The sequence below is a fragment of the Nomascus leucogenys genome, chromosome 18 (assembly GCF_006542625.1).
Source record: "Nomascus leucogenys isolate Asia chromosome 18, Asia_NLE_v1, whole genome shotgun sequence".
NCBI lineage: Eukaryota > Metazoa > Chordata > Mammalia > Primates > Hylobatidae > Nomascus > Nomascus leucogenys.
The window spans coordinates 22,610,875-22,635,890 of record NC_044398.1 but is presented as its reverse complement, the minus strand read 5'-3'; the positions used below and the strand labels follow the sequence as shown (position 1 = coordinate 22,635,890).

Here is a 25,016-nt window from a genome sequence, read left to right as displayed (position 1 = left end):
CTAGTCTTATACTCCTGGACTCAAGCAATCCTCTTACCTCAGTCTCCCAAGGCACTGGAATTACAGACACTTTTGATAAAAAGTATTTTCAGAGTTAATGTAGACTTACTTTTACTTGAGATACTTTTCTATTAACCTTAGGCTCTATTGTTAGTTCTCTTCTTTATTCTTCATGACATTTTTCTCAGTCTGCCTTTGCTCACTGCCTTTACTCAAAGAGCCTTGAGGTGAAAGGTGTAGAGGAGGAGCATGAGAGGCCATGCCCTGAGATTTGGTGCTTTTTCTCTTTCTGCTTAGTATTATTTTGAAGTTTAGGCATCCTGTCTTCAAAACATGCTAGGGATGTGGTTTTCACGCAGTGTTATTTTCCCCTTACGGTTTTTGCATTGTTTTTGGAGAAAATAATGGAAGAGAGAGACATAGGCATGTGCCATAGTCTTCAACTACACCTGTTGTCTTTTTTTTTTTTTTTTTTTACCTGTTGTCTTTAAAACACACATATTTCATAGAAAAACCTCAACCAAACAAACTGATTTCATATTTTGGTTTGATGATTAAGATTTAAATTAATATTCTAGGAGGCTTTAGGTCTAGGAAATCCCAGGTGAATAATCAAATACAGTCAGCTATTCATATCTATGGGTTTTTTTTTTGAGATGGAGTCTTGCTGTGTTGCCCAGGCTGGAGTACAGTGGCACGATATTGGCTCCCTGCAACCTCCATCTCCTGAGTTCAAGTGATTCTCCTGCCTCAGTCTCCCGAGTAGCTGGGATTACAGGCATGCACCACCATGCCCGGCTAAATTTTTATATTTTTAGTAGAGATGGGGTGTCACCATGTTGGTCAGGGTGGTCTTGAACTCCTGACCTGAGGTGATCCACCTGCCTTGGCCTCCCAAAGTGCTGGGATTACAGGTGTGAGCCACAGTGCCTGGCCTTTATCCATGGGTTCTTTATTCATGGATTCAACTAACCATGGATTAAAAATATTTGATGCTGGGCATGGTGGCTCATAACTGTAATTCCAGAACTTTGGGGGGCTGAGGTGGGAGTGTGGCTTGAGCTTAGGAGTTTGAAACCAGCTTAAGCAACATAGCAAGACCTCATCTCTACTAAAAATAAAAATTAGCTGGGTGTGGTGGTGTGCACCTATAGTCCAAGCTACTTGGAGGCTGAGTCAGGAGAACTGCTTGAGCCTGGAAGAGAGAGGCTGCAGTGGGCTATGACTATGCCACTGCATTCCAGCCCAGGCAACACAGCGATACCCTGTCTCAAAAAAAAAAAAAAAAAAAAAATGAAAAAATAACTCAAAAACAATACAATGAAAAGTAATACGAATTAAAAATACAATGTGTAACAACTATTTACATAGTATTTACATGGTATTAAGTATTATAAGTTATCTAGGGATGGTTTAGAGTATATGACAGGATGTGCATAGTTTGAATGCAAATATTATACCATTTTACATAAGATACTTGAGCATCTGGGATTTTGGTGTCTATGAGGGTCCTGGAACCTATCCCTTGCAGATACTGAGGGATTACTGTATTGGTTAACTGGTTAACAGCACCTTATTGGATTAACCCTATAGTAAGAATTGTTTAAACAGAAACATTTAAAATGAAATTTTTTTTTTTTTTTGAGACAGAGTCTCACTCTGTCGCCCGGGCTGGAGTGCAGTGTCAGCCAGGCTGGAGTGCAGTGGTTCAAGTGATTCTCCTGCCTCAGCCTCCCGAGTAGCTGGGATTACAGGCACACGCCACCATGCCTGGTTAATTTTTGTATTTTTAGTAGAGACAGGGTTTCACCATGTTGGCTAGGCTGGTGTCGAGCTCCTGACCTCAGGTGATCCACCTGCCTCGGCCTCCTAAAGTGCTGGGATTACAGGCGTGAGCCACCGTGCCCGGCCTAAAATGATATTTTATGTTATATACTAGGATTCTGTCACTGCTGATGTTGCTACAAGGTATACAAAGTGAGGATAAAATGTTTGAACTCTAAAACAGGGTTTGAAGTTGAAATGTATCTTAGCTTTAGATAAAAAATGAACTTACTAAAAATACAAAAATTAGCTGGGCATGGTGGTGGGCACCTGTAGTCCCAGCTGCTCGGGAGGCTGAGGGGTGAGAATTGCTTGAACCAGGAGGTGGAGGTTGCAGTGAGTGAAGATTGCACCACTGCATGCCAGCCTGGGGGACAGAGGGAAACTTTGTCTCAAAAAAAAAAAAAAAAAAGAACCTAAAACCAAAGATGTTTGAGAGAGGTAGAGAGTAAAAAATGGTTTTCCACAAATGCTTTCTTCCAGACTATTCCTCTGTCCTTTTGCTTCTACCCACCCTGACCTTTTCCTTGTGCAAGTCAATACTTTCTTGGCTCTAATTTCCTTTGGAGCGGTGTTTAAATTTTCCTTATTGATAGCTCATTTTTTCATCCTGTAGTTTTTTAATGGCTCTTAGGTACATTAAAAAGTATTTATTAGGCCCAGTGTAGTGGCTCACACGTATAATCCCAGCACTTTGGGAGGCTGAGGTAGGCAGATCACTTGAGCTCAGCAGTTCAAGACCAGCCTGGGCAACATAGTGAAACCCCAGCGCTTCAAAAAATGGCCAGGTGTGTGGCATGTGCCTGTAGTCCCAGCTACTCAGAGGCTGAAGTGGGAGCATTGCTTGAGTCCAGGAGGTGGAGGCTGCAGTGAGCCATCATTGCACCACTGCACTCCAGCTTGGGCAACAGAGCGAGACCCTGTCTCCAAAAAAAAAAAGTATGTATTAACTATTAAAGCTCTGTAGCTACTTAATTTCCAAGACTTGAGCTGAAAATCAAATTGAAGATGATATTTTATGGAAATTTTACATATTGAAACCTTATTTATGATCTGAACACATTAATACATTACAGAGGTTTTAGACATCATTGTTTCTGTAATTACCTGAATGGTTAGTTTTTGCTTTAAATAAGTGTATCTTTGATTGATTTATTTTTTCTTTTTCTTTTCCATATTTTGTTTTTCTGTGCAGTTATTTGGAAGGGCAGATTTTCACCCTTTAATACTTCTTCCTTCACCAGATGTAAGTTTCAGGTTTTATTGTTGCAGTAAAAAGGCTGTATGGTGTTTCAAGAAGGTGAATCATGGAGGTTCTTGGTAGATAAAGGACTATTTCAGAGAGTATCAGAAGGTGAAGTACTGTGGAATGTTGACCTGCTTTTTGATAGCATCTTTCCTTAACAGAACATGTGCAAAGCTTCTGTCTCAAACCTAACATTTCTGTGAGATGATTCTTGTTTCTACAATTATCACTTTATACTGTAGAGACTTGTGTAACTTAAATTAACTTTACATTCTCATCCAGATCATTTAAAATAGCTTTCTCTGCTGTTGGAAGATATTCGCTTCTCAGAACAGGCTTAGCTGGTGTGAGCTTTTCTCATTTATTGTGTCACTAATGTCACTTTAAGCTATGAAATGTATCTTTTCTGGACATGAACTTTAATCTCTACTGTATTTTGGCAGTCATTCTAGTGTCTTCAATGAAGAACTTGCAATATTCATTTCATCTAAAAAAATCTATAGAGATGTTTAAAAAATGATTTGGCATAATTAAAATCTAATATAGTGTCATGTTTTTAGCAGTATCTTAGTTGTACAGTACACATTGTATTTCTAGTAGCTTATCCCATTCCTCGAATAATTTTACATATGTATTATCATCTAGCAATAAAATGTTAGAGGGCTCTAAGGTAATGCATTCAGGCCAGGTAAGGTGGCTCATACCTGCAATCATGCCTTGGGAGGCCAAGGCAGGTGGATCACCTGAGGTCAGGAGTTCAAGACCAGCCTGGCCAACATGGTGAAACCCCATCTCTACTAAAAAATACAAAAATTAGCCAGGTATGGTGGCACACACTTGTAGTCTCAGCTATTTGGGAGACTGAGGCAGGAGAATCACTTGAACCCGGGAGGCGGAAGTTGCAGTGAGGTAAGATGGTGCCACTGCACTCCAGCCTGGGCAACAGAGGAAGACTCTGTCTCAAAAAAAAAAAAAAAAAAAATGCATTCAGCTAAACTATTTTGTGAAGAATAGTTAGCGCTTTCCTACCCTAAGTAAATCTTCCTTGAAGCCTATGTTGAGCCCTTTCCACTTCCCAACCTAATGTAATTGAATCCCTGTTAATATGTTCTTGTAGCCCTTGCTTTTTTTTTCTGCCTTGTATTACGGCTATTTTTGTTTTTTCTTTTTTGTTAACAGACAGGGTCTCGCTACATTGCTCAGCCTGGACTGCAGTGCTGTTCACAGGCCCAATCCCACTACTGGTCAGCATGGGAGTTTTGGCCTGCTCTGTTTCTAACCTGGCCTGGTTCACCCCTCCTTAGGCAACCTGTTGGTGTTACCATATTGACACTGAACTTATTGTGGACACCCAATGGGCATGTAGCACACTATAGCCCAGAACACCTGGGCTCAAATGATCCTCCTGCCTCAGCTTCCTGAGTAGCTGGGACTACAGGCACGTGTCGCAATACCCAGTGGTTCTTTTTTTTTGAGACAAGATCTTGCTCTATCACCCAGGCTGGAGTGCAGTGGCATGATCATGGCTCGCTCACTGTAGCTTTGACCTCCTGGGCACAAGTGATCTTCCCACCTCAGACTCCTGACTAGTGGGGACTACAGGCTTGTGCCACCATGCCCAAGTAATTTTTTTAAATTTAATTTTAAAAAGCTAAATTTTTTATAGAGACAAGGTTTTGCCATGTTGTCCAGGTTGGTCTTGAACTTGACAAGGTTCAAGATTGCTTGAGCTCAAGCAATTCACCCACCTTGGCCTCTCAAAATGCTGGGATTACAGGGCATGAGCCATTGCTCCCAGCCTCATTATGGTTATTTGAATAGTTATTTTATCTTCACTACTAAATTATAAGGTGTTTGTGGGCAAAGACTATGTCTTGTTCATCTTTGTGCCTCTTGCTGTGTCCTCGCAAAGTACTTTGCTCAATAAATAATGATCTGAATGAAATAATGACAATTCGACATTTTAGATTATGATTTGCTTAAATGAATGAGACTAATATAGGATACTGTCTCATTAAAAACCACTCAGGGCTGGGCATGGTGGCTCACACCTGTAATCCCAGCACTTTGGGAGGCTGAGGCGGGCGGGTCACCTGATGTCAGTAGTTCAAGACCAGCCTGACCAACATGGTGAAATCCCATCTCTACTAAAAATACAAAATTACCCAGGCGTGGTGGCGCATGCCTGTAATCCCAGCTACTAGGGAGGCTGAGGCAGGAGAATCACTTGAACCTGGGAGGCAGAGGTTGCAGTGAGCTGAGATCGCACCATTGCTCTCCAGCCTGGGCAACAAGAGTAAAAACTCCATCTGAAAAACAAAAACCAAAAAACAAAAAAACACTCAGGATGACCTTGTTTCTCCAAAATGTACAAACTACCTTTATATTTTATTTTTGTGAAATGAACTCTTAAAACTGGAAAAGGACTTAGAAAGTCTTTTTCTAAGACAAAATAAAAAGATGCACCAGTGCCCTGCATCTTCCAGAATATAGTCTCCATGAAGAAGGCTTTTACTGGTCACATGGCTGGCTGGTAGTAGAACTAGAATGATAAGCTAAGTTTTTTGTATTTACTCTAGTGTAATTGAGCAGTAACTCTTGTTCTGTTGGTAGTAACTTCAGATGCATTAATTGGCACTGGGAATGCTAAGAAACCTAAAGCAAACTTTATATCTGGGGTGTGCAGTCTCCTTTGGCAAGTTGGCAGGTATTCTTAAAAATGGCTTAATAAGCAAGGTACCATAATAGTGGCACAAAATGTTCTACAGAAATTCAGGGGAAGAAATCAACAGTGGTAATGACTTTATATCTTCTATGGATGAGGTGAGATATCAATTAAATCTTAAGGAGAACTGGTTCTAGGAATAGTATAGAAAAAGAATAGTGTTTGTCATGTTACATATCTAAGGAATGCACCTAGAAGCAGTGATAAAACCAAGCCAGAAACATGATTTTCAGTTTTCATTCCCAGTCCTATAATCTATTTATCATATACTTATATTTAAAATTATTTAACATTATTAAACTTGGTATATTTCTATTTTTTATTTTTATTTTAAAAACTTTTTTTTTTGTGTGTGTGTAGAGATGGGGTCTCACTCTGTTGCCTAAACTGGTCTTGAATTCCTGGCCTCAAACAGTCTTTCCATCTCAGCCTCTCAAAGTGTTGGGATTACAGGCATGAACCAATGCACCCAGCCTGTATTTCTATTTAAGTCAGAAAACATTTGAATATCTTTAATGCTCAAAGCATTCTATTAGGCTTTTTGCCTTTTACAGTACTCATGCTTCAGCTGTCATCAGATACTTAAGCCTAGTTTAGTGAGCTCTATAGATATATAAACTCTTGGGTATGAAATCAATTATGAAAATATGTCAATTACAATAATAATTATTATTTTTTTTTGAGATGGAGTCTCGCTCTGTCGCCCAGGCTGGAGTGCAATGGTGCAATCTCGGCACACTGCAACCTCCGCCTCCTGGGTTCCAGCGATTCTCCTGCCTCAGCCTCCCAAGTAGCTGGGATTACAGGCACCCACCATCATGCCCGGCTAATTTTTGTATTTTTGTAGAGATGGGGTTTCACATGTTGGCCAGGCTGGTCTTGAACTCCTGAACTCAGGTGATCCACCCACCTCGGCCTCCCAAAGTCCTGGGATTACAGGCTTGAGCCACCGCGCCCGGCAATTACAATGATTCTTATAGGTTGCATGTGGAATCTTGGCTGGCCAATTTGAAAGTCCTTAAATCTGCTCTTATAAATCACATTAAGTCTTTTTTTTTTTTTTTTTTGAGATGGAGTCTTGCTCTGTCGCCCAGGCTGGAGTGCAGTGGTGTGATCTCAGCTCACTGCAACCTCCGCCTTCCAAGTTCAAGCGATTCTCCTGCCTCAGCCCCCTGAGTAGCTGGGATTACCGGCAGGCACCACCATGCCCAGCTAATTTTTGTATTTTAGTAGAGACAGGGTTTCACCATGTTGGCCAGGCTGGTCTCAAACTTCTGACCTCAAGTGATCTGCCCGCCTTGGTCTTTCAAAGTGCTGGGATTATAGGTGTGAGCCATTGTGCCTGGCCTCATTAAGTCTTAAATACAGGCATAACAGATGCTAACTTTTTTCACTTTTCTCCTAGGTTCATGGCAGCTATTGTTATCATAGATGGCAAATGTTTTGTGATTACATACGCCCTTTGCAAAAAAGCAGCATTGCACATATCAGTGAAATAAATGCATTTGTTTATGTTTGCACTATTGCCTAGTGTGTATTTAATAAGTTGTTCTAGGTTGCAGTTTTAATAAAATAGATAAAGAAAAAGTGCATCCGTGTTGTGGAGCACTAAGGTAATTATGTTACTACTCCTCAGTTGAATTGGGCATACTGTAATTTTTAGTATGGAGTTTGGCATCTTGTTTGCTATTGTAATTCATTCAGATTTTCCGTTGTCTTTTTTTTTTTCTGTTTTCAAAGGTAAATGTGGCAGAATAATAATTATGTTTTCCAGTAATTTGTGAAGATGAAACTTCTGGAATATTTTTGAGAACCTTGTTGCTGTTTAGATTAAATCATTGTTTTCCATAGTGAAATGAATGGATAATTTATTCAAGTATTTTGAAAGTATAATCAACCATTAGAAAGCAAAAGCTTGGCTGGGCACAGTGGCTCACGCCTGTAATCCCAGCACTTTGGGAGGCTGAGGTGGGTGGATCACCTGAGGTCAGGAGTTCAAGACCAGCCTGGCCAACGTGGTGAAACCCCGTCTCTACAAAAAACACAAAAGTTAGCCAGGTATGGTGGCACACGCCTGTAGTCCCAGCTACTCAGGAGGCTGAGGCAGGAGAATCACTTGAACCCAGGAGGTGGAGGTTGCGGTGAGCCAAGATCGTGCTGTTGCACTCCAACCTGGGTGACAATGTGAGACTCTGTCTCAAAAAAATAAATAAATAAAATAAATAAATAAATTAGCAAAAGCTTGGATGAAAATCTTTCCAGTCAGTAGTGGTAGAGCTCAGATTGAATTGGAAAAGTATTGAAATGGTTTAAGTTGAGAATGTTTTAACCTTTTTTGGGTGAGTAGAGTGGGGTGGGGTTGTTTAATAAAAATAACGTTCCACTAAAAAATAACATTGGATGGAATAGTGGGTATTACATCATACCTAGACATATTATTTTACATTGAAAACAATGTCCCACTTTTTACAATGAAGAAAAGATGATGTCTCAGGGCTGGGAATAGACTGGAATTAAGTAAAATAAATATAACTGAATATTCCAGTAGCTCTCACAACGACAGTGATAAACTCTTGAAAAATAAAGATTATAAAATTCTCTTACTAAAGTGAATATACAAATTAATTTAGATGTCATTTTTTAAAATCTATCATATAAATGGAAAAGATTGATGACAGAGGTTGATTATCTTTTATTTGAAATGCTTGGGACCAGAAGCATTTAGATTTTTTTTTTGATTTTTGAATATTTGGATATACATAATGAGATGTCTTGGGGATGGGACCCAAGTCTAAACACAAAATTCATTTATGTTTCATATGCACCTTATACATATAGCCTGCAGGTAATTTTATACCATATTTTTAATAATTTTTTTGTATGAGACAAAGTTTATATACACTGAGCCATCAGAAGCATAGGTATCACCTTGTTATCATGAGATTGCATCCACCCATGTGGACATTCTGTGGTTGTTTGGCATAACCATTGTTGCTGACTCTGAATTTATATGCTACCAATTAGCAATCATCTTATGCTTATTCACACATATGTACTTAATGGTAAAAAAAAAAAAAGACATGCTATTAATAAAATGAAAAAAATGTGTCAGGTATGAAATTTTCTACTTGTAACATCATGGCAGCACTCAAAAAGTTTTGAATTTTAGGGTATTTCAGATTTGTGGATTAGGGTTGCTTAACTTGTATCTAATACAGGAACAGGAGTTCACTCATACACTGGTGGAAAGTGTAAATTGTAATGTTGGTATTGAAGGAGATTAGTGCTCTTTAAGAGGTCGAAGGGCACTGCCTTGCCTCTCCCACCAAGTGAGGAAGCCATGAGAAGCCTGTGTCTATGGGGAACAGGCCCTTACTAGACACAGAATCTGCTGGTGCCTTGATCTTAGACTCCCTGGCGTCCGGAACTATAAGCAATAATTTTTTGTTGTTTATGAATTACCCAGTATAAGGTGTATTGTTACAGCAGCCAGAACAGACTAAGACAATGTACAATATTATTTATATGTAAATACATAGAAAAATTTCAGGAAAGATGTATACTAAACTGCTTTCTGAGGTTACTTCTAGGGAGAGTGATGGTATTTTAGGTATAGGTGTGCCTTATCGCAGGTTTGTTCCAGACCACTGCCATAAAGCTAGTGTCACAAAATAGCAAGTCGTATGAATTTTTTGGTTTCCCAGTGCATATAAAAGTTATGTTTATACTATAGTGTAGTCTATGAAGTGTGCAGTAACATTATATCTAAAAAACAGGCTGGGCACAGTGGCTCACACCTGTAATCCCAGCACTTTGGGAGGCCAGGGTGGGTGGATCACAAGGTCAGGAGTTCAAGACCAGCCTGGCCAATATGGTGAAACCCCGTCTCCACTAAAAATACAAAAATTAGCCGGTTGTGGTGGCAGGTGCCGGTAGTCCCAGCTACTCGGGCAACTGAGGCAGGAGAGTCGCTTGAACCTGGGAGGTGGAGGTTGTAGTGAGCCAAGATTGCACCACTGTACTTCAGCCTGGGTGACAAAGCGAGACTCCGTCTCAAAACAACAACAACAGCAGCAAAAAAAATGTGTACATGCCTTAATTAAAAATACTTTATTGGGCCAGGCATGGTGGCTCACACCTGTAATCTCAGTACTTTGGGAAGCCAAGGCAGTTAGATCACCTGAGGTCAGGAATTCGAGGCCAGCCTGGCCAACATGGTGAAACCCTGTCTCTACTAAAAATAAAATAAAAATAAAAATAAAAAAAAAAGCCAGGCATGGTGGCACACACCTGTAATCCCTGCTACTCTGGAGACTGAGGCAGGAGAATCACTTGAACCCCAGAGGCGGAGTTTGCAGTGAGCCAAGATCGCCCCACTGCACTCCAACTTGGGCGATAGAGTGAGACTCTGTCTCAAAAAAAAAATCTTTATTGCTAAAAAATGGTAATAATCATCTGAGCCTTTAGCAAGTGACCATCCTTTTGCTGATAGAGGGTCTTGCTCCATGTTGATGTCTGCTGACTAATCAGGGGTAGTGGCTGCTGAAGACTGGGGTGGCTGTGGCAATTTCTTAAAAAAAGACAACAATGACGTTTGCAGCATCAATAGACTTTTTCTTTCACAAAAGATTTCTCTGTAGCATAGGACGCTGATTGATAGTGTTTTACCCAGGTAATTTCTTTCAAAATTTTTTCAAAACTTGAGTCAGTTCTCCCAAACCCTGCTGCTGCCTTATCAACAAAGTTTATGGAATATTGTAAATCCTTTATTGTCATTTCAGCAATGTTCACAGCATCTTCACTGGGAGTAGGTTTCATCTCAAGAAACCACTTTATTTGTTCGTCCAGAAGAACAAAGTTCATCCATGTTGATGGCTGCTGGATGAACATGGATGAACTCTTCATCCATTCAAGTTTTGCGATGAGATCACAGCAATCCAGTCACATCTTCAGGCTCTACTTTAAAAAAGATTTTTTTAATTGAAATTTACAAAAACAATTTTTCTTTTTTTGACGCTAGCAGGACTCAAACTTGCAACTTTTGAGTTAGAATTCCAGTGTGCTATTTAGGCTCCACTTCTAATTCTAGTTCTCTTGCTGTTTCCTCCACATATGCAATGACTTCTTCTACTGATCAGATGAGATTGGGTGCGTTCAGGGTAGTATGGCCATATACTTTTTTTTTTTCTGAGATGGAGTTTCGCTCTTGTCGCCCAGGCTGGAGTGCAATGACGCGATCTCAGCTCACCACAACCTCCGCCTTCCGGGTTCAAGCAATTCTCCTGCCTCAGCCTCCCAAGTAGCTGGGATTACAGGCATGTGCCACCATGCCTGGCTAATTTATATTTTTAGTAGAGACGGAGTTTCTCCATGTTGGTCAGGCTGGTCTCGAACTTCCGACCTCAGGTGATCTGCCTGCCTCGGCCTCCCAAAGTTCTGGGATTACAGACATGAGCCACCATGCCCAGGTTTCAATATGTAGTCTTTTATCCCTCACTCCCCTCCTACCTGTCCCCCCAGAGTCCATTATATCATTATTATGCCTTTGTGCCCTCATAGCTTAGCTCCCACTTATTAGTGAGAACATACAATATTTGGTTTTCCATTCCAGAGATACTTCACTTAGAAGAATGGCCTCCAGCTCCATCCAAGTTGTTCCAAAAGCCATTATTTCATTTTGTTTTATGGCTAAGTAATATTCCAGGGTGTATATACGCCACATTTTCTTTATCCACTTGTTGGTTGATGGACATTTAGGTCGGTTCCATATTTTTTTGCAATTGCAAATTGTGAGATATAGCATAATTCTTATGGATCCTAAGGATTTTCAGAATGATGAATGAGCGTTGCCTTCAACTTAAAGTCACTAGGTACATTAGCCCCTAACGAGAGAGTCAGCCTGTCCTTTGAAGCTTTGAAGTCAGGCATTGACTTCTCTGTAGCTGTGAAAGTCCTAGATGGCATCTTCTTCCTAGTAAGGCTGTTTTGTCTACACTGAAAATCTCTTGTTTTGTGTAGCCACCTTCATCAAATGATCTTAGCTAGATCTGGATAACTTGCTGCCTCACCTTGTACCTTTTCTGTTATGAGGACAACTTCTTTCCTTATACCTCATAAACCTGTGCTAGCTTCAAACTTTTCTTCTGCAGCTTCCTCACTGCTCAGCTTTCATATAATTGAAGAGAGTTAAGGTCTTTCTCTGGATTAGGCCTCGGCTTAAGGGAACGTTGTGGCTGATTTGATCTTCTGTCCAGACCACTAAAATCTGCCTCACATTAGCAGTAAGCCTGATTCACTCTTTTATTCTTGTGTTCATTGAAGTAGCACTTTTAATTTTTTTCAAGAACTTTTCCTCTGCATTTGCAGCTTGGCTAACTGCTGTAAGAGGCCTAACTTTTGGCCTATCTTGGCTTTTGGCTTTTGACATGCCTTCCTCATAAGCTTAATCATTCCTAGCTTTGTTTTTTTTTGGTGTTTTTTTGAGATGGAGTTTCACTTGTGTTGCCAGGCTGGAGTGCAGTGGCACGATCTCAGCTCACTGCAACCTCTGCCTCCCGGGTTCAAGAGATTCTCCTGTTTCAGCCTCCCGAATAGCTTGGATTATAGGCTCCCACCGCCACGCCCAGCTAATTTTTGTATTTTTAGTAGAGATGGGGTTTTGCCATGTTGGTCAGGCTGATCTCGAACTCCTGACCTCAGGTGATCCACCCACCTCAGCCTCCCAAAGTGCTGGGATTACAGGCGTGAGCCACCGCGCCCGGCCCACTTCTAGCTTTTGATTGAAAGTGAGATATGTGAAATTTGTCATTTCACTTGAATGTTCATTTAGAGGCCCTTGTAAGGTTGGTTGTTAACTGGCCTAATTTTAATATTACTGTGTCTCAGGGAACAGGAAGGCTTGAGGAAAGGGAGAGAGACGGGGAAATGACGGGTGAGTGAAGCAGAACATACACAAGTTACCAACTACGTTTGCCATCTTTGGGCGTGGTTTGTGGTGCCTCAGAACAATTAAAATAGTAACACCAAAGGTCACTGATCCTAGATCATGATAACAAATATAGTAATAATGAAAAAGTTGGAAATATTGCAAGAATTACCAAGATGTGACACAGAAACACGAAGTATGTGTATGCTGTTGGGAAAATGGCACCAATGGACTTGTTTGAAACAGGGTTGCCATAAACCTTCAATTTGTGAAAAATGCAATATCCATGAAGTGTATAATAAAGTGAGGCACAATAGAATGAGCTGTGCCTTTATTTGAAGAAGACTTACTCTTTTTATGTGCTTCTGTATAACATTTTAGACAATGAAAATTTATTTTTATATTATTTGTACAATTAAATCTATTAAAAATGTAAAAAAATACAAATGTTTGTGAAAGTTACAGATATTAGGATGAAACACTTTTGTTAGATCCAAACAAAATAGGGCAAGGAAGGCCACAGACAGAGGAGACTGCTGCTTACATGTGTGAGATGAGTGTTTCCAAAAAGTTGGGCATGGTGGCTCACACCTGTAATCCCATGGACTTGGAATGCTGAGGCAGGATGATCGCTTGAGACAAGGAGTTCAAAACTAGCCTTAGCAATACAGCAAGACCCCATCTCTGTAAAAATTGAGAGAGAGAAAAGAAAGAACCATTTTCAGGAGCTTTCTAAAAATCCCACAAGAAACTTTGACATCATCTGGGCATCTCCTATTTTGACAAGGTTTATTACTAGACATTATTTACAACTAGTAATAAACCTAGTCCTTTTTTTGAGCGTACTTGTCCAGTGCTCTCAAAAGAACACTTGCCCAGTCATGGCATCTTCACCAGTGAACTAACAACAACAATGGCTTTGGGCCTCTGGAACAAGTGAACTCTGTTTCTAAGCAGCTTAAGTGAATCTCTGCCTTTTTCCTAATAAAGCTTCCCTTTATCCTTTCCTCACTGGATACACTGGTAACTTGCCATCCCATGCATTCCAGATTATAATTCTCATTTCTCATTCCTGAATAAACTCAACATATTTGGGTATAATTTTCCTTAGTGTCTTTTTTTTAGACTGACATACTCTTCTTGCTTGTGCCACACAAAAACCTGTATAATGCCCAATAAATCATTATTATCATTATTATCTCATTATTTCCCCATCTTTATTTTTTATTTTATTTTATTTTTTTGAGATGGAGTTTCACTCTTGTTGCCCAGGCTGGAGTGCAATGGTACAATCTCAGCTCACTGCAACCTCCGCCTCCTGGGTTCAAGCGATTCTCCTGCCTCAGCCTCCCAAGTAGCTGGGATTACAGGCATGTGCTACCATGTTTGTATTTTTAGTGGAGATGGGATTTCACCATGTTGGTCAGGCTGGTCTTGAACTCCTGACCTCAGGTGATCCACCCACCTCAGCCTCCCAAAGTACTGAGATTACAGGTGTGAGCCACCACACCTGGCTGACATTTTATTTAACTGAGTTCTCACTTTAATTGGTGGCCAGATTTGGGTAGATCTCAGGTATGTTTCTTGGCCACAGAGTTAGCGGGTGCTGCTTTCAACAAGTGTCGGGTAATAGTTGGTTAATAGTACAGGAGAGGTTTATTTAGGTCAGTGCAAGGATTGGAAGAGCCAAGCAGTCCTTCTCTAAATGTGCAGTTGTCAGGGGTCAGAAATATAAGGGGGTAAATGAAATATAAAAAGGCAAGCAGAAATTTTAAGTCAGGATAAGGATATGGTCTGGAATTGTAATAGTTTGCTAATTTGTGTAAGAATGTGCCAGTACTCAAAATAAAAGGATATGAGCTTGATTTACATAAGGTTTATCTCGCTAGGGAAGCTTGCCATAATGTGCCTTGATTGTTGAGACATTATTGGGCCTGAGCTCAGTGGTGGGGCTGGTAAGTGACAGTTCTTGGCTGAGGGGAATGCAACAACTGCCTTCTGGGCCTGCCTTTATTTTTACTTAAATGAAAAAGTTTAAATAAAATCCCTAGGGGAGCATTAAATTTTATTTGTCTAATTTAAATTTTATTTATAAATAAAAAATTAACTATGCGATTATATATTTTACAAAGTTTAATTGGCATGTGCATATTACCTTATATTCTTCCTTTAAACTTAAATGAAAATGCTTATATGAAATACTGTACATTTGTTTGCATGGATAAATACATAAATTTTGTTTCAAATGAAATAGCATATCATAAAAATCTCTCTGTATGTTATCTTATTTCCAACTCCCACCAGCACCACTACTATTACTTTTTGTGAGTGTGTTGTTAGTTAATAAGTACATATGCATTCTTATTTTCTCCTCTTTTTATATGAAAGGTGGCATACTGTATGTGGTATTCCACATGTTGCCTTAGTTTTTTTTTTTTTTTGTAGTGTTGGGGGTCTCACTATGTTTCCCAGGCTGGTCTTGAACTCCTGGACTCAAGTGACCCTCCCATATTGGCCTTCCAAAATGCTGGGATTACAGGCATGAGCTACTGCGGCTGGCCTATTGCTTTTAAAAAGATAACACTATGAACTCTTTTCATGTTTTTACATAAAGTTTTCTCATTCTCTTTATTGCTATATGGTATTGCTTTATATAGATTTATCATACTTGAACCAATCTCTCTTGGTGAACATTGGGGTAGTTCTTAGTGTTTTGCTATTATAAACTATGATATAATAATTATGCACCATATACATGTGCATAATTTCACAAGTGTGCAAGTACATTAGTAGGGTATATTATTAGAAGTGGAATTTCTAGGCCAGTATATGCAGATTATATGAGTAATTTTAATGCAAATTACCAAATTGCCCTCCATAAATTGTACAGATTTGCATGTTCATCAGTAGTGCCATTCTGCAACATTGTCAACAAATGTGTTTTCAAACTTTTTGATTTTTGCCCGTTTGATGGGTGAAAAGAAGTATCTGAGTATAGGTTTAATTTGCATTATTTTATTATGAGTGAGATTAAGTATCTTTTCACAGTTTTCAGAGCCATTTTTATTTCTTTTCCAACTGTCTTTTTATATCTTTACCCAACTTTCTGTTGGTTTGTGAAGTAATATTTTAATAATATTTTATTATTATCATTTTTAATATTTACATTCCATTCCATTATGTTATTATAGCATCGTTTATTTTTCTGTAGCTGGGCATTTGATCTACTTTTAGAGTGTGGCTGTTATATTTTTTCTGTTGAGAACAGTTATTAAACAGGTTTTTCTCATTAAGTTTATTTGGGAGTCAAAAATGCAAGGATCTGTTATAGGTTTTTGTACTAATTAGCTATGAGGAAATCACATAACTTATCTGGGTCTGAGTTGGTAAAACTCAGAACTTTCAAAGTTTGAAATCCCCTAGAGCCATAGCATGTAGAAATGGATTGCCCAAACTAATAAATCTTGAATACTTAATATGATCTTAGTCTTTTCCCCTAAATGAAATTAATTAATTTTTGTTATAGTGTTTTCTACCAAAGATATGAGAGTGCTAAAGAGATGAAAGGAACCCTAAGCTCACCTACGCAATTCTTTCATTTTACCAGTGGGTGAGCTTTTTTCCCAAGGAGGAGGGATGAGCTTCTTTAGTATGTACAGCTAGCTGTTGAGTAGTACAGTTGAGACCAGATCTTGGATCACTGGATTTCTACCATACTACTTAGTGTTTTTTTTTTTTTTTTTTTTTTTTTACCATACTACTTAGTGTTGTTATTGTTTTAATTTTTCTCCTTTTTATCTTCCATATCTCCTGTGCAGTTAGATATTGATATGTGTTTGATACCGATGTCTTTATCATTTTTTTTTTTTTTTAGAAGTGGGGTTTTACCATGTTGTCCATGCTGGACTTAAACTCATGGGCTCAAGCTATCCTCCCACCTCAGCCGCTTTAAGTAGCTGACGTGTGCCACCATGCCCAACTACATTTTGTTTTTCTTTGGAAATTTTTTGTTTGATTCTGTTTTTTATTTCTACACTTATCATAATCTAGGCACTCATCACTCAATACCTAGGTTATTAATGCCTTCTGGCTGTACTCGTCACTTTCCTGTCAGCAATCTCTGCCTTTGCTTCTTTGCAGTTTATTCCATGCACTGCTGATAGATAGACTGATATGCTTTAACCCATGTTTTTACCATCATCTCTTCCTATTAAAGAACTTGAGTGGCTTCCTATTTTACATATGCTCTAAATTCTTGGTCTGGCATTCAAAGGTTCTTCTCAAGTGATTGTGGCTTACTTAGTTGATCATAAGTCTAGCTGTTCTCTACATCTGATCAGATGTTGTAAATTTATCTTCCAGGCTTATATACCCCTTGCATGTTAGAACTTTTGGCTTTTTGAGGTAGGGTCTTACTCTGTCATCCAAGCTGGAGTGCAGTGGCACAATCTCGGCTCACTGCAACCTCCGCCTCCTGGGTTCAGGTGATTCTTTTCCCTCAGCCTCCTGAGTAGCTGGAATTACAGGCGCCCGCTACCACGCCCAGCTAATTTTTGTATTTTTAGTAGAGACAGGGTTTCACCATGTTGGCCAGTCTGGTCTCGAACTCCTGACCTCAAGTGATTTGCCCGCCGTGGCCTCCCAAAGTGCCAGGATTACAGGTGTGAGCCACTGCACCCATCCTGTCCCAACTTTTGAATTGGCTATGTTATTTATTTTAAATATTGAAAACTTCCAAGTGTCTGTTCTTTCTGTTGTCAGTGATGAATAATGTTTCCTTCAGATATGCATGTTTTAGTTTAGTGCTCATTTTTGCTGTAGCGAAGAGCAGTGCTATTTATGTGAATGTACATGTGGATTTGAGAAATGTTAATTTTGAAATGAACCAAAAAAAAAAAAAATCACAAGTTGCCAGACAGGAAGAAAATATAATAGACAGCCTCCTGGGTGCTGGATTTTGCTAGAGTATGTGCAATAAAATGAGATGATTTCTGGGATTGGGGAAGGATGTAAGAATTGTGTTACTAAAGCTTAGGTCATGGAAAATAGGAGAAAAGATTAACAGTTTTTCCATTTTGTCTATATGAGGGCAGGATTTAGGTCCAATTTTGAAATTGGACCTAGATTGGATGAAGGGAGCTAGGAGCAAAGTTTACATAAGAGATTATAGGTATAGGTCCCAGGGAAGAGTTAATAGTAACCAGCTCATTGATTTTAGGAGATGCCTAAGTAGTCTATCCTGACTTGAATCCAAATAATAGAAGACAGTTTTCTAAGTAAATTAGGAACTTAGAGTATACTTAAATGTTAGGAGCAAGTACCTGTAGAGTTTGTACACAGACATGTGAAAGTAAAATGGTTAAGTATTTAAGCACTAATAATGTAACAAGTCCTGTGCTAGACTATGTGTTTACAATGTGAAAAAAAAATAATAATTTGGGCCTTGGGGCAAGGGGAGAAAAATTTACGTATGCCATAGGAAGATATGTACAAAGTACAAGGTAGTTTAAATTAGGAATCAGTGGGCTGGGCATGGTGGCTCACACCTGTAATCCCAGCACTTTGGGAGGCCAAGGCGGGCAGATCACTTGAGGTCAGGAGTTCAAGACCAGCCTGGCCAATATGGTAAAACCCCGTCTTTACTAAAAATATAAAATTAGCTGGGCATGGTAGCACACGTCTGTAATCCCAGTAACCTGGGAGGCTGAGGCAGGAGAATTGGTTGAACCTGGGAGGTAGAGGTTGCAGTGAGCAGAGATCATGCCACTGTACTCAAGCCTTGGCGACAGAGCAAGACTCCATCTCAATACGCACACATAAAAAGTTAGGAATCAGCAAACTGTGCTTTGAGAAAAATCAAAGGGCATGGATTCTTTGTATCATTTGAATGAATTACCCCTACAAAAAAGTGGAACTGTAAAGAAATGCCTCTTCTTCCCTCAGCCCATCTGGTGTATTAAAACAGTGAGGTACTATACTGAGCCCTGAAGGTCATAATCTAGAGGGAAAAAAATCATTTACATTAATTCTCTGGATGGAGGTGCCTGAAATGATCCTATGGTTTTGGGGGTGTCTCTTGACATTTCTCTGACTTAATCAAAATTTTACACCATTCTGAGGCTTAAGACTAAACAAAAGCTTTTGCTGACTAACCCAGTCTCAACTTAATCTTTTTTATTTGTAGTTTTCTGTCATTTCTATCATAATATTTTTATACTTCAAGATATAATTTTAGGCCGCGTGCAGTGGCTCACGCCTGTAATCTCAGCGCTTTGGGAAACTGAGGCAGGTAGATCACCTGAGGTCAGGAGTTTGGGACCAGCCTGACCAACATGATGAAACCCCATCTCTATTAAAAATGCAAAAATTAGCCAGGCATCATGGCATGCGCCTGTAGTCCCAGCTACTCGAGAGGCTGAGACAGGAGAAATGCTTGAATCCAAGAGGCAGAGGTTGCAGTAAGCTGAGATCATGCCACCACACTCCAGCTTGGGCAACAGAGCGAGACTCCATCTTAAAAAAAAAAAAAAAAAAAAAAAATTATATATATATATATATATATATGATTTTAGAAATATGTTGTTTTAAAAGTGTTTTATATTTATCTTGTTTAATTAGAATGTAGATAGTTTTTGGCTTTCTGGGTCTCACATAGGGCTGTACATACAGTATGAATTTAATAAATTTTTGTTGAATAAGAACTTCCCAACCAGGCACGGTTTACAGGTTCATGCCTGTAATCCCGGCACTTTGGGAGGCCAAGGCAGATGGATCACTTGAGATCAAGAGTTCGAGACCAGCCTGGCCAACTTGGTGAAACCCTGTCTCTATTAAAAAAACAAAAATTAGCCAGGTGTGGTGTCATGTGCCTGTAATCCCAGCTACCTGGGAGGCTGAGACAGGAGAATCGCTTGAACCCGGGAGGTGGAGGTTGCAGTGAGCTGAGATTGCGCCACTGTACTCCAGCCTGGGTGATAGGGCAAGACTCGGTCTCAAAAAAAAAAAAAAAAGAATAAGAACTTCCCAGTAATTATCTTGGATGCTGAATTAGTTGGCTTTTGATGGGGCAACAAACAACACCCAAATCTTTGTGGCTTATAGTAACACACATTTATTTCTCACCAGCATTCTACAGGTCAGCTGTGCTCAGCTGGCTCAGCTGGCTCAGCTGGGCTTGACAGTGGTTTATTCCAGGCTGAAGTTTGTTCATTATGGATGCCAGTTTGAAGGATCAGTGTCTCTTTGGGACATGGTCTTCCCTCGGTGGAGTGCAGGAACACAAGAAAACTAACAGCAGCACCTCCTAAAAGCACTTCTGGAACTGGTCCACATTCCATTGGTTAGAGCAAGACATATGGCAAGACATACACCAAAAACTTAAAGAGAAGGAAATTTATGACCTGGTATTCGTATGCAGAAGGGGAAGAAAAAAGTAAAAAAGTAATTTTGCCTAAGGGATGGGGAATGGAAGAGTAAGTATTTATTGAACAGTAATATGCATTAATACAGATGTTTCAGATTTAAAACAAAATATTAAAAGAATTTTTTTTTAAGTGAAGTTTGAACTATAGAGAATCTGGTAGGGAGGAGGGCTTCCAAGGACCTGGGTGTGGAAAAGATTTAATAAAAACTTCAAAGCAGTATCAGCATTATAAGGTAGGGGCAGCAAAGTCTCCCCTCCTACGTTGAAGTCTTCCCACCTAACTCCGAGACATTGAAGTATGGAGTTAGTCCTCCCTAGATTCAAATTCTAGATCTATCACTTCCTACCTTTGTACTCTTGAGCAAATTATATTTTAGATCTGTAAAATGTGGGTACCAGTTGTCTTTTTTCATTTCAGCTCTAAACGCATCTTTCATTGTCCCGTTTGTGATACTGGAAGTGTTTCCCTTGCCAGTTACTGTTAAACTTTGTCAGTAGAGAGACTAGAAGGACCCTGGAGGAGGGGTGTTTCTTGCTGAGTCTAGTGTGCCCTTTGTGGCTTGCTTCTATAGCATGCAGGAACTAGTGGGACACTCAATGGCACCCAACTCCTAAGGAGTTTCAGTGGCAACTCTCATATGCAATTTCCTAGTGAAACTGCCTCCTCATGGGTGGCTTCCCCTGGCATCGCAAAGGTCAGCTTCCCAACAAATTCCACTGGCATGAGTTGTCCAGTAGATGACTTGTTCTGGCATCACAGAGAGTGGCTTTCTAGTGCATTTTGCTGGCATGGCACCTTAGTAAGTTTCTCTGACGTACATAGCTGTGCCCTCTCCACACAGTCTGAGCTCTGCCTTGTGAGTGAGGGTAGACCTTTTATAGACTGGTCTTTTCTTGGTGCTCTGTGTCAGATCTAGAATAGTAACTGCTCCCTATATCTGCTATTTCTTTAACTTCTGAGTAGTAAATTTCCTGTTGTAACTAATAATTTTTTATTTTTTATTTATTTATTTTTTTGAGACAGCATCTTGCTCTGTTGATCATAGCTCACTGTCGCCTCAACTTCCTGGGCTTAAGTAGTGCTCTCACCTCAGCCCCCTGAATAGCTGGGACTACAGGTGCATGTCACCATGCTTGGCTGATTTTTTTTGGTAGAGATGGGGTCCTACTATGTTGTCCAGGCCGTTCTTCAACTCCTGGGCTCAAATGATCCTCTCTCCTTGGCCTCCAGAATGCTAAGATTACAGGCATGAGCCACATACCTGGCCTTAATAATGTTTTATATTAAAAGTTTCTTACTCAAATTATCATGTGGTTTCTGTCTTCTAATTGTACTTTGACTAATATATCAGGTTTATAAGTAGTACTTTTCTCATAAGATTATTCTGAGGATTAAATGGGATAATATAAGCAAATTGTTTAGAATAGTGCCTGTCATAGAGCAATTACTTTAGTATTTATTAGAAATGTTGGTAGGCTCATCATCATTGTCATCGTAACTACCACTAGCTAAGAGTGACATTTCTACTTATTGTCCACAGGATGTTTCGTCTGAACTCACTTTCTGCTTTGGCAGAACTGGCTGTGGGTTCTCGATGGTACCATGGAAGATCACAGCCGATCCAGATCCGGCGAAGACTAATGATGGTGGCTTTCCTGGGAGCATCTGCAGTAACTGCAAGTACTGGTCTTTTGTGGAAAAGGTGAGTGTTATCCAACCATCTTGTTCTCGCATATACTTTTATTCTTCCAGTCATCTCTGTTGTCAGAAAGCAGTTGATTTCTGGCTTAACTCTGTATCAGAATTTCTTGCCCAGATCATTTGGTATTATTAATATTCGTCTATGAAATAAGATGTTTCAAAGAATTCAACATGCCAAGGCAATACTTAAGAACACTGTGCTTCAAGGTCTGCCTGTCTCCTCTGCTGAACATTTTAAATAATGGGATAGGGATAGCAATAGCAGCTTTAGAAAATGAATGCTTTCCAGCCAGGCGCGGTGGCTTGCACCTGTAATCCCAGCACTTTGGGAGCCCAAGGTGGTCGGATCACTTGAGGTCAGGAGTTCGAGACCAGCTTGGCCAACATGGCAAAAACCCATCTCTACAAAAATACAAAAAATAGCCAGACACAGTGGCGTGAGCCTATAGTCCCAGCTACTTGGGAGGCTGAGGCAGGAGAATTGTTTGAACCTGGGAGGCAGGTGGAGGTTGCAGTGAGCCAAGCTTGCGCCACTGCACTCCAGCCTGGGTGACAGAGAAAAACTGTCTCAAAAAAAAAAAAAAAAAAAAAGAAAATGAATGCTTTCTGAGAGTTCACAATTTGGTGACCCTGTGAAATTAACTAAAGAAACTTGGTACTTTAGTGTCCCTGATAATTTTTTTCACTAGTTATGGAAACTTCCTTGGAGAGAAGAGAAAATGTAGCGAGCCACAGTCTTCTCTTTCTTAAAATACATAGGTACTGTTTTTCTGACTCTGTCACTCTCTGTTTTTCATTTTTGTTTGTTTTTTGAGATGGAGTCTTGCTCTGTTGCCCAGGCTGGAGTGTAGTGGCATGATCTCAGCTTACTGTAACCTCTGTCTCTGGGTTCAAGCAATTCTCAAGTAGCTGGGATTACAGGTGTACACCACCATGCCTGGCTGGGATTATAGGTGTGCACCACCATGCCCGGCTGGGATTACAGGTGTGCACCACCATGCCCGGCTAATTTTTTTTTTTATTATACTTTAAGTTTTAGGGTACATGTGCACAATGTGCAGGTTAGTTACATATGTATACATATGCCGTATTGGTGTGCTGCACCCAGTAACTCATCATTTAACATTAGGTATATCTCCTAATGCTATCCCTCCCCCCACCCCACAACAGGCCCCGGAGTGTGATGTTCCCCTTCCCGTGTCCATGTGTACTCATTGTTCAATTCCCACCTATGAGTGAGAACATGCAGTGTTTGGTTTTTTTGTCCTTGTGATACTTTGCTGAGAATGATGGTTTTCAGCTTCATCCATGTCCCTACAAAGGACATGAACTCATCCTTTTTTATGGCTGCATAGTATTCCATGGTGTATATGTGCCACATTTTCTTAATCCAGTCTATCATTGTTGGACATTTGGGTTGGTTCCAAGTCTTTGTTATTGTGAATAGTGCTGCAATAAACATATGTGTGCATATGTCTTTATAGCAGCATGATGTATCACCCTTTGGGTAATTTTTTTTTTTTTTTTTTTTTGTATTTTTAGTAGACATAGGGTTTCACCATGTTGGTCAGGCTGGTCTCAAACTCCTGGGGTCAAGTGACATGCCCATCTCAACCTCCTGAAGTATTGGGATTACAGGCGTGAGCCACCATGCCCAGCCTCTAGAGCTAACTTAGCCCTATTAATATAGCATGATCTTTCTGGGATGTTACTAAATGCCTTGGGTGTTCAGTGAGGTTCCTCTAGTCTGACTTGGTAGAGCTCGATTGTTTCCTGCTTGTGAGCTCTGGAAATTGACTGGCCTGTGGCTCCTTGGCAATTATTTTGTGTAGTTTCATCCTAAGAATGCACTGCTTAGTTGACTTAATACTCAAGAGTGTTCTGTATACATTTTTGGAGCTCTTTCTCTGTGTGACTATTTCCTTTTGAGTCCTCTGCCTCACCAATTCCAGGCACCTCAGGTTTTCCAAACTTTGATCTCTCTCACTTTAATTTAGCAAGATCACTGTATTTGGCTTGGGATCCTCTTTGTGGTCTAGAAAATATTTTCAGACAGAAATTCTGGGCAATTACAGGCCTCCATTTTTCTTTTCTTTTTTTGAGATGGAGTCTCACTCTGTCACCCAGGCTGGAGTGCATTGGTGCAATCTCAGCTCACTGCAACCTCTGCCTCCTGGGTTCAAGACATTCTCCTGCCTCAGCTTCTCAAGTAGCTGGGACCAGGCAAGCACCACCACACCCGGCTAACTTTTGTATTTTTAGTAGAGATGGGTTTTTGCCATGTTGGCCAGGCTGGTCTCGAACTCCTGACCTCAAGTGATCCACCCACCTCGGCCTCCCAAAGTGCTGGGATTACACGTGTGAGCCACCACGCCTGGCCAGGCCTCCATTTTCTTAGAGAGTTGCATACTGTGCAGTGTCTGAAAGCAATCATTTGATATATTTTGTTCAATTTTCTGTATTTTTGCCCCGGTGGGAAGTCAGATCTGTTATCGTTTGCTCCATTACGGCTGTAAGCAGAAGTCTTCTTTTGTACATCATTGTATTTCATCAGTTCTGTAATATTTAATTAATTTAGTATTATATCATTACAGCAATGGCTTCAACTACCAAAAATACTTATGTTATTTTTTAAAAGAGAAATACTTGTATTATATTATTTTGGTCCCCTATTCTTTATTTATGTTCCTTTTTATTGTAGTGAAAGGTGCATAACTTACATCTTAACCATTTTTTTTCTAAAGACCTTGATATTCCACCCTTTCAGTTACAGTTGGGACAAGGGGAGAATGAGAATGGGAAGAGTTGGAGTGAGATGAAGAATAAGGAGGGAGGGGCTCTATGGCTGGAAGTCTAGTCCATTTAGTTTTTGTACTGGAAGGGCTCATCGTCTCTGGTTTCAATGAGAAGATGTGTGGATGAGGGCTTCTGTCACATGTCTTCACCATTTTAAAATATGCAGTTCAGTAGTTTAAAGTGTATTCACATCATTGTGAAGCAGATCGCCAGAACGTTTTCATCTTGCAAAACTGAAACTCTACTCATTCAAGAGCAACTTCCTTGCTTCCCCTTCCCTCAGCCCATGGTAACCCCCCTTCTACTTTCTGTTTCTGTAAATTTAAATATTCCAGGTAACTCATGTAAGTGAAGTCATACAGTATTTGTGGTTTT

The 25,016-nt window shown here is 40.0% G+C and overlaps 1 protein-coding gene across 5 annotated transcripts in view; it reads left to right on the top strand.

Annotated features, from left to right (window-relative positions):
• Positions 1-25,016, top strand: part of MICU1 (mitochondrial calcium uptake 1) — a 267,394-nt gene that overhangs the window by 39,026 nt on the left and 203,352 nt on the right. For all 5 annotated transcript variants that reach the window (XM_003271232.2, XM_003271233.2, XM_030797820.1 and 2 more), the window contains exon 2: positions 21,685-21,846. In XM_003271232.2, the coding sequence (XP_003271280.1) occupies positions 21,686-21,846 (161 nt within the window). In that variant the 5' untranslated portion in view covers position 21,685. The remainder of the gene's footprint in view (positions 1-21,684; positions 21,847-25,016) is intronic.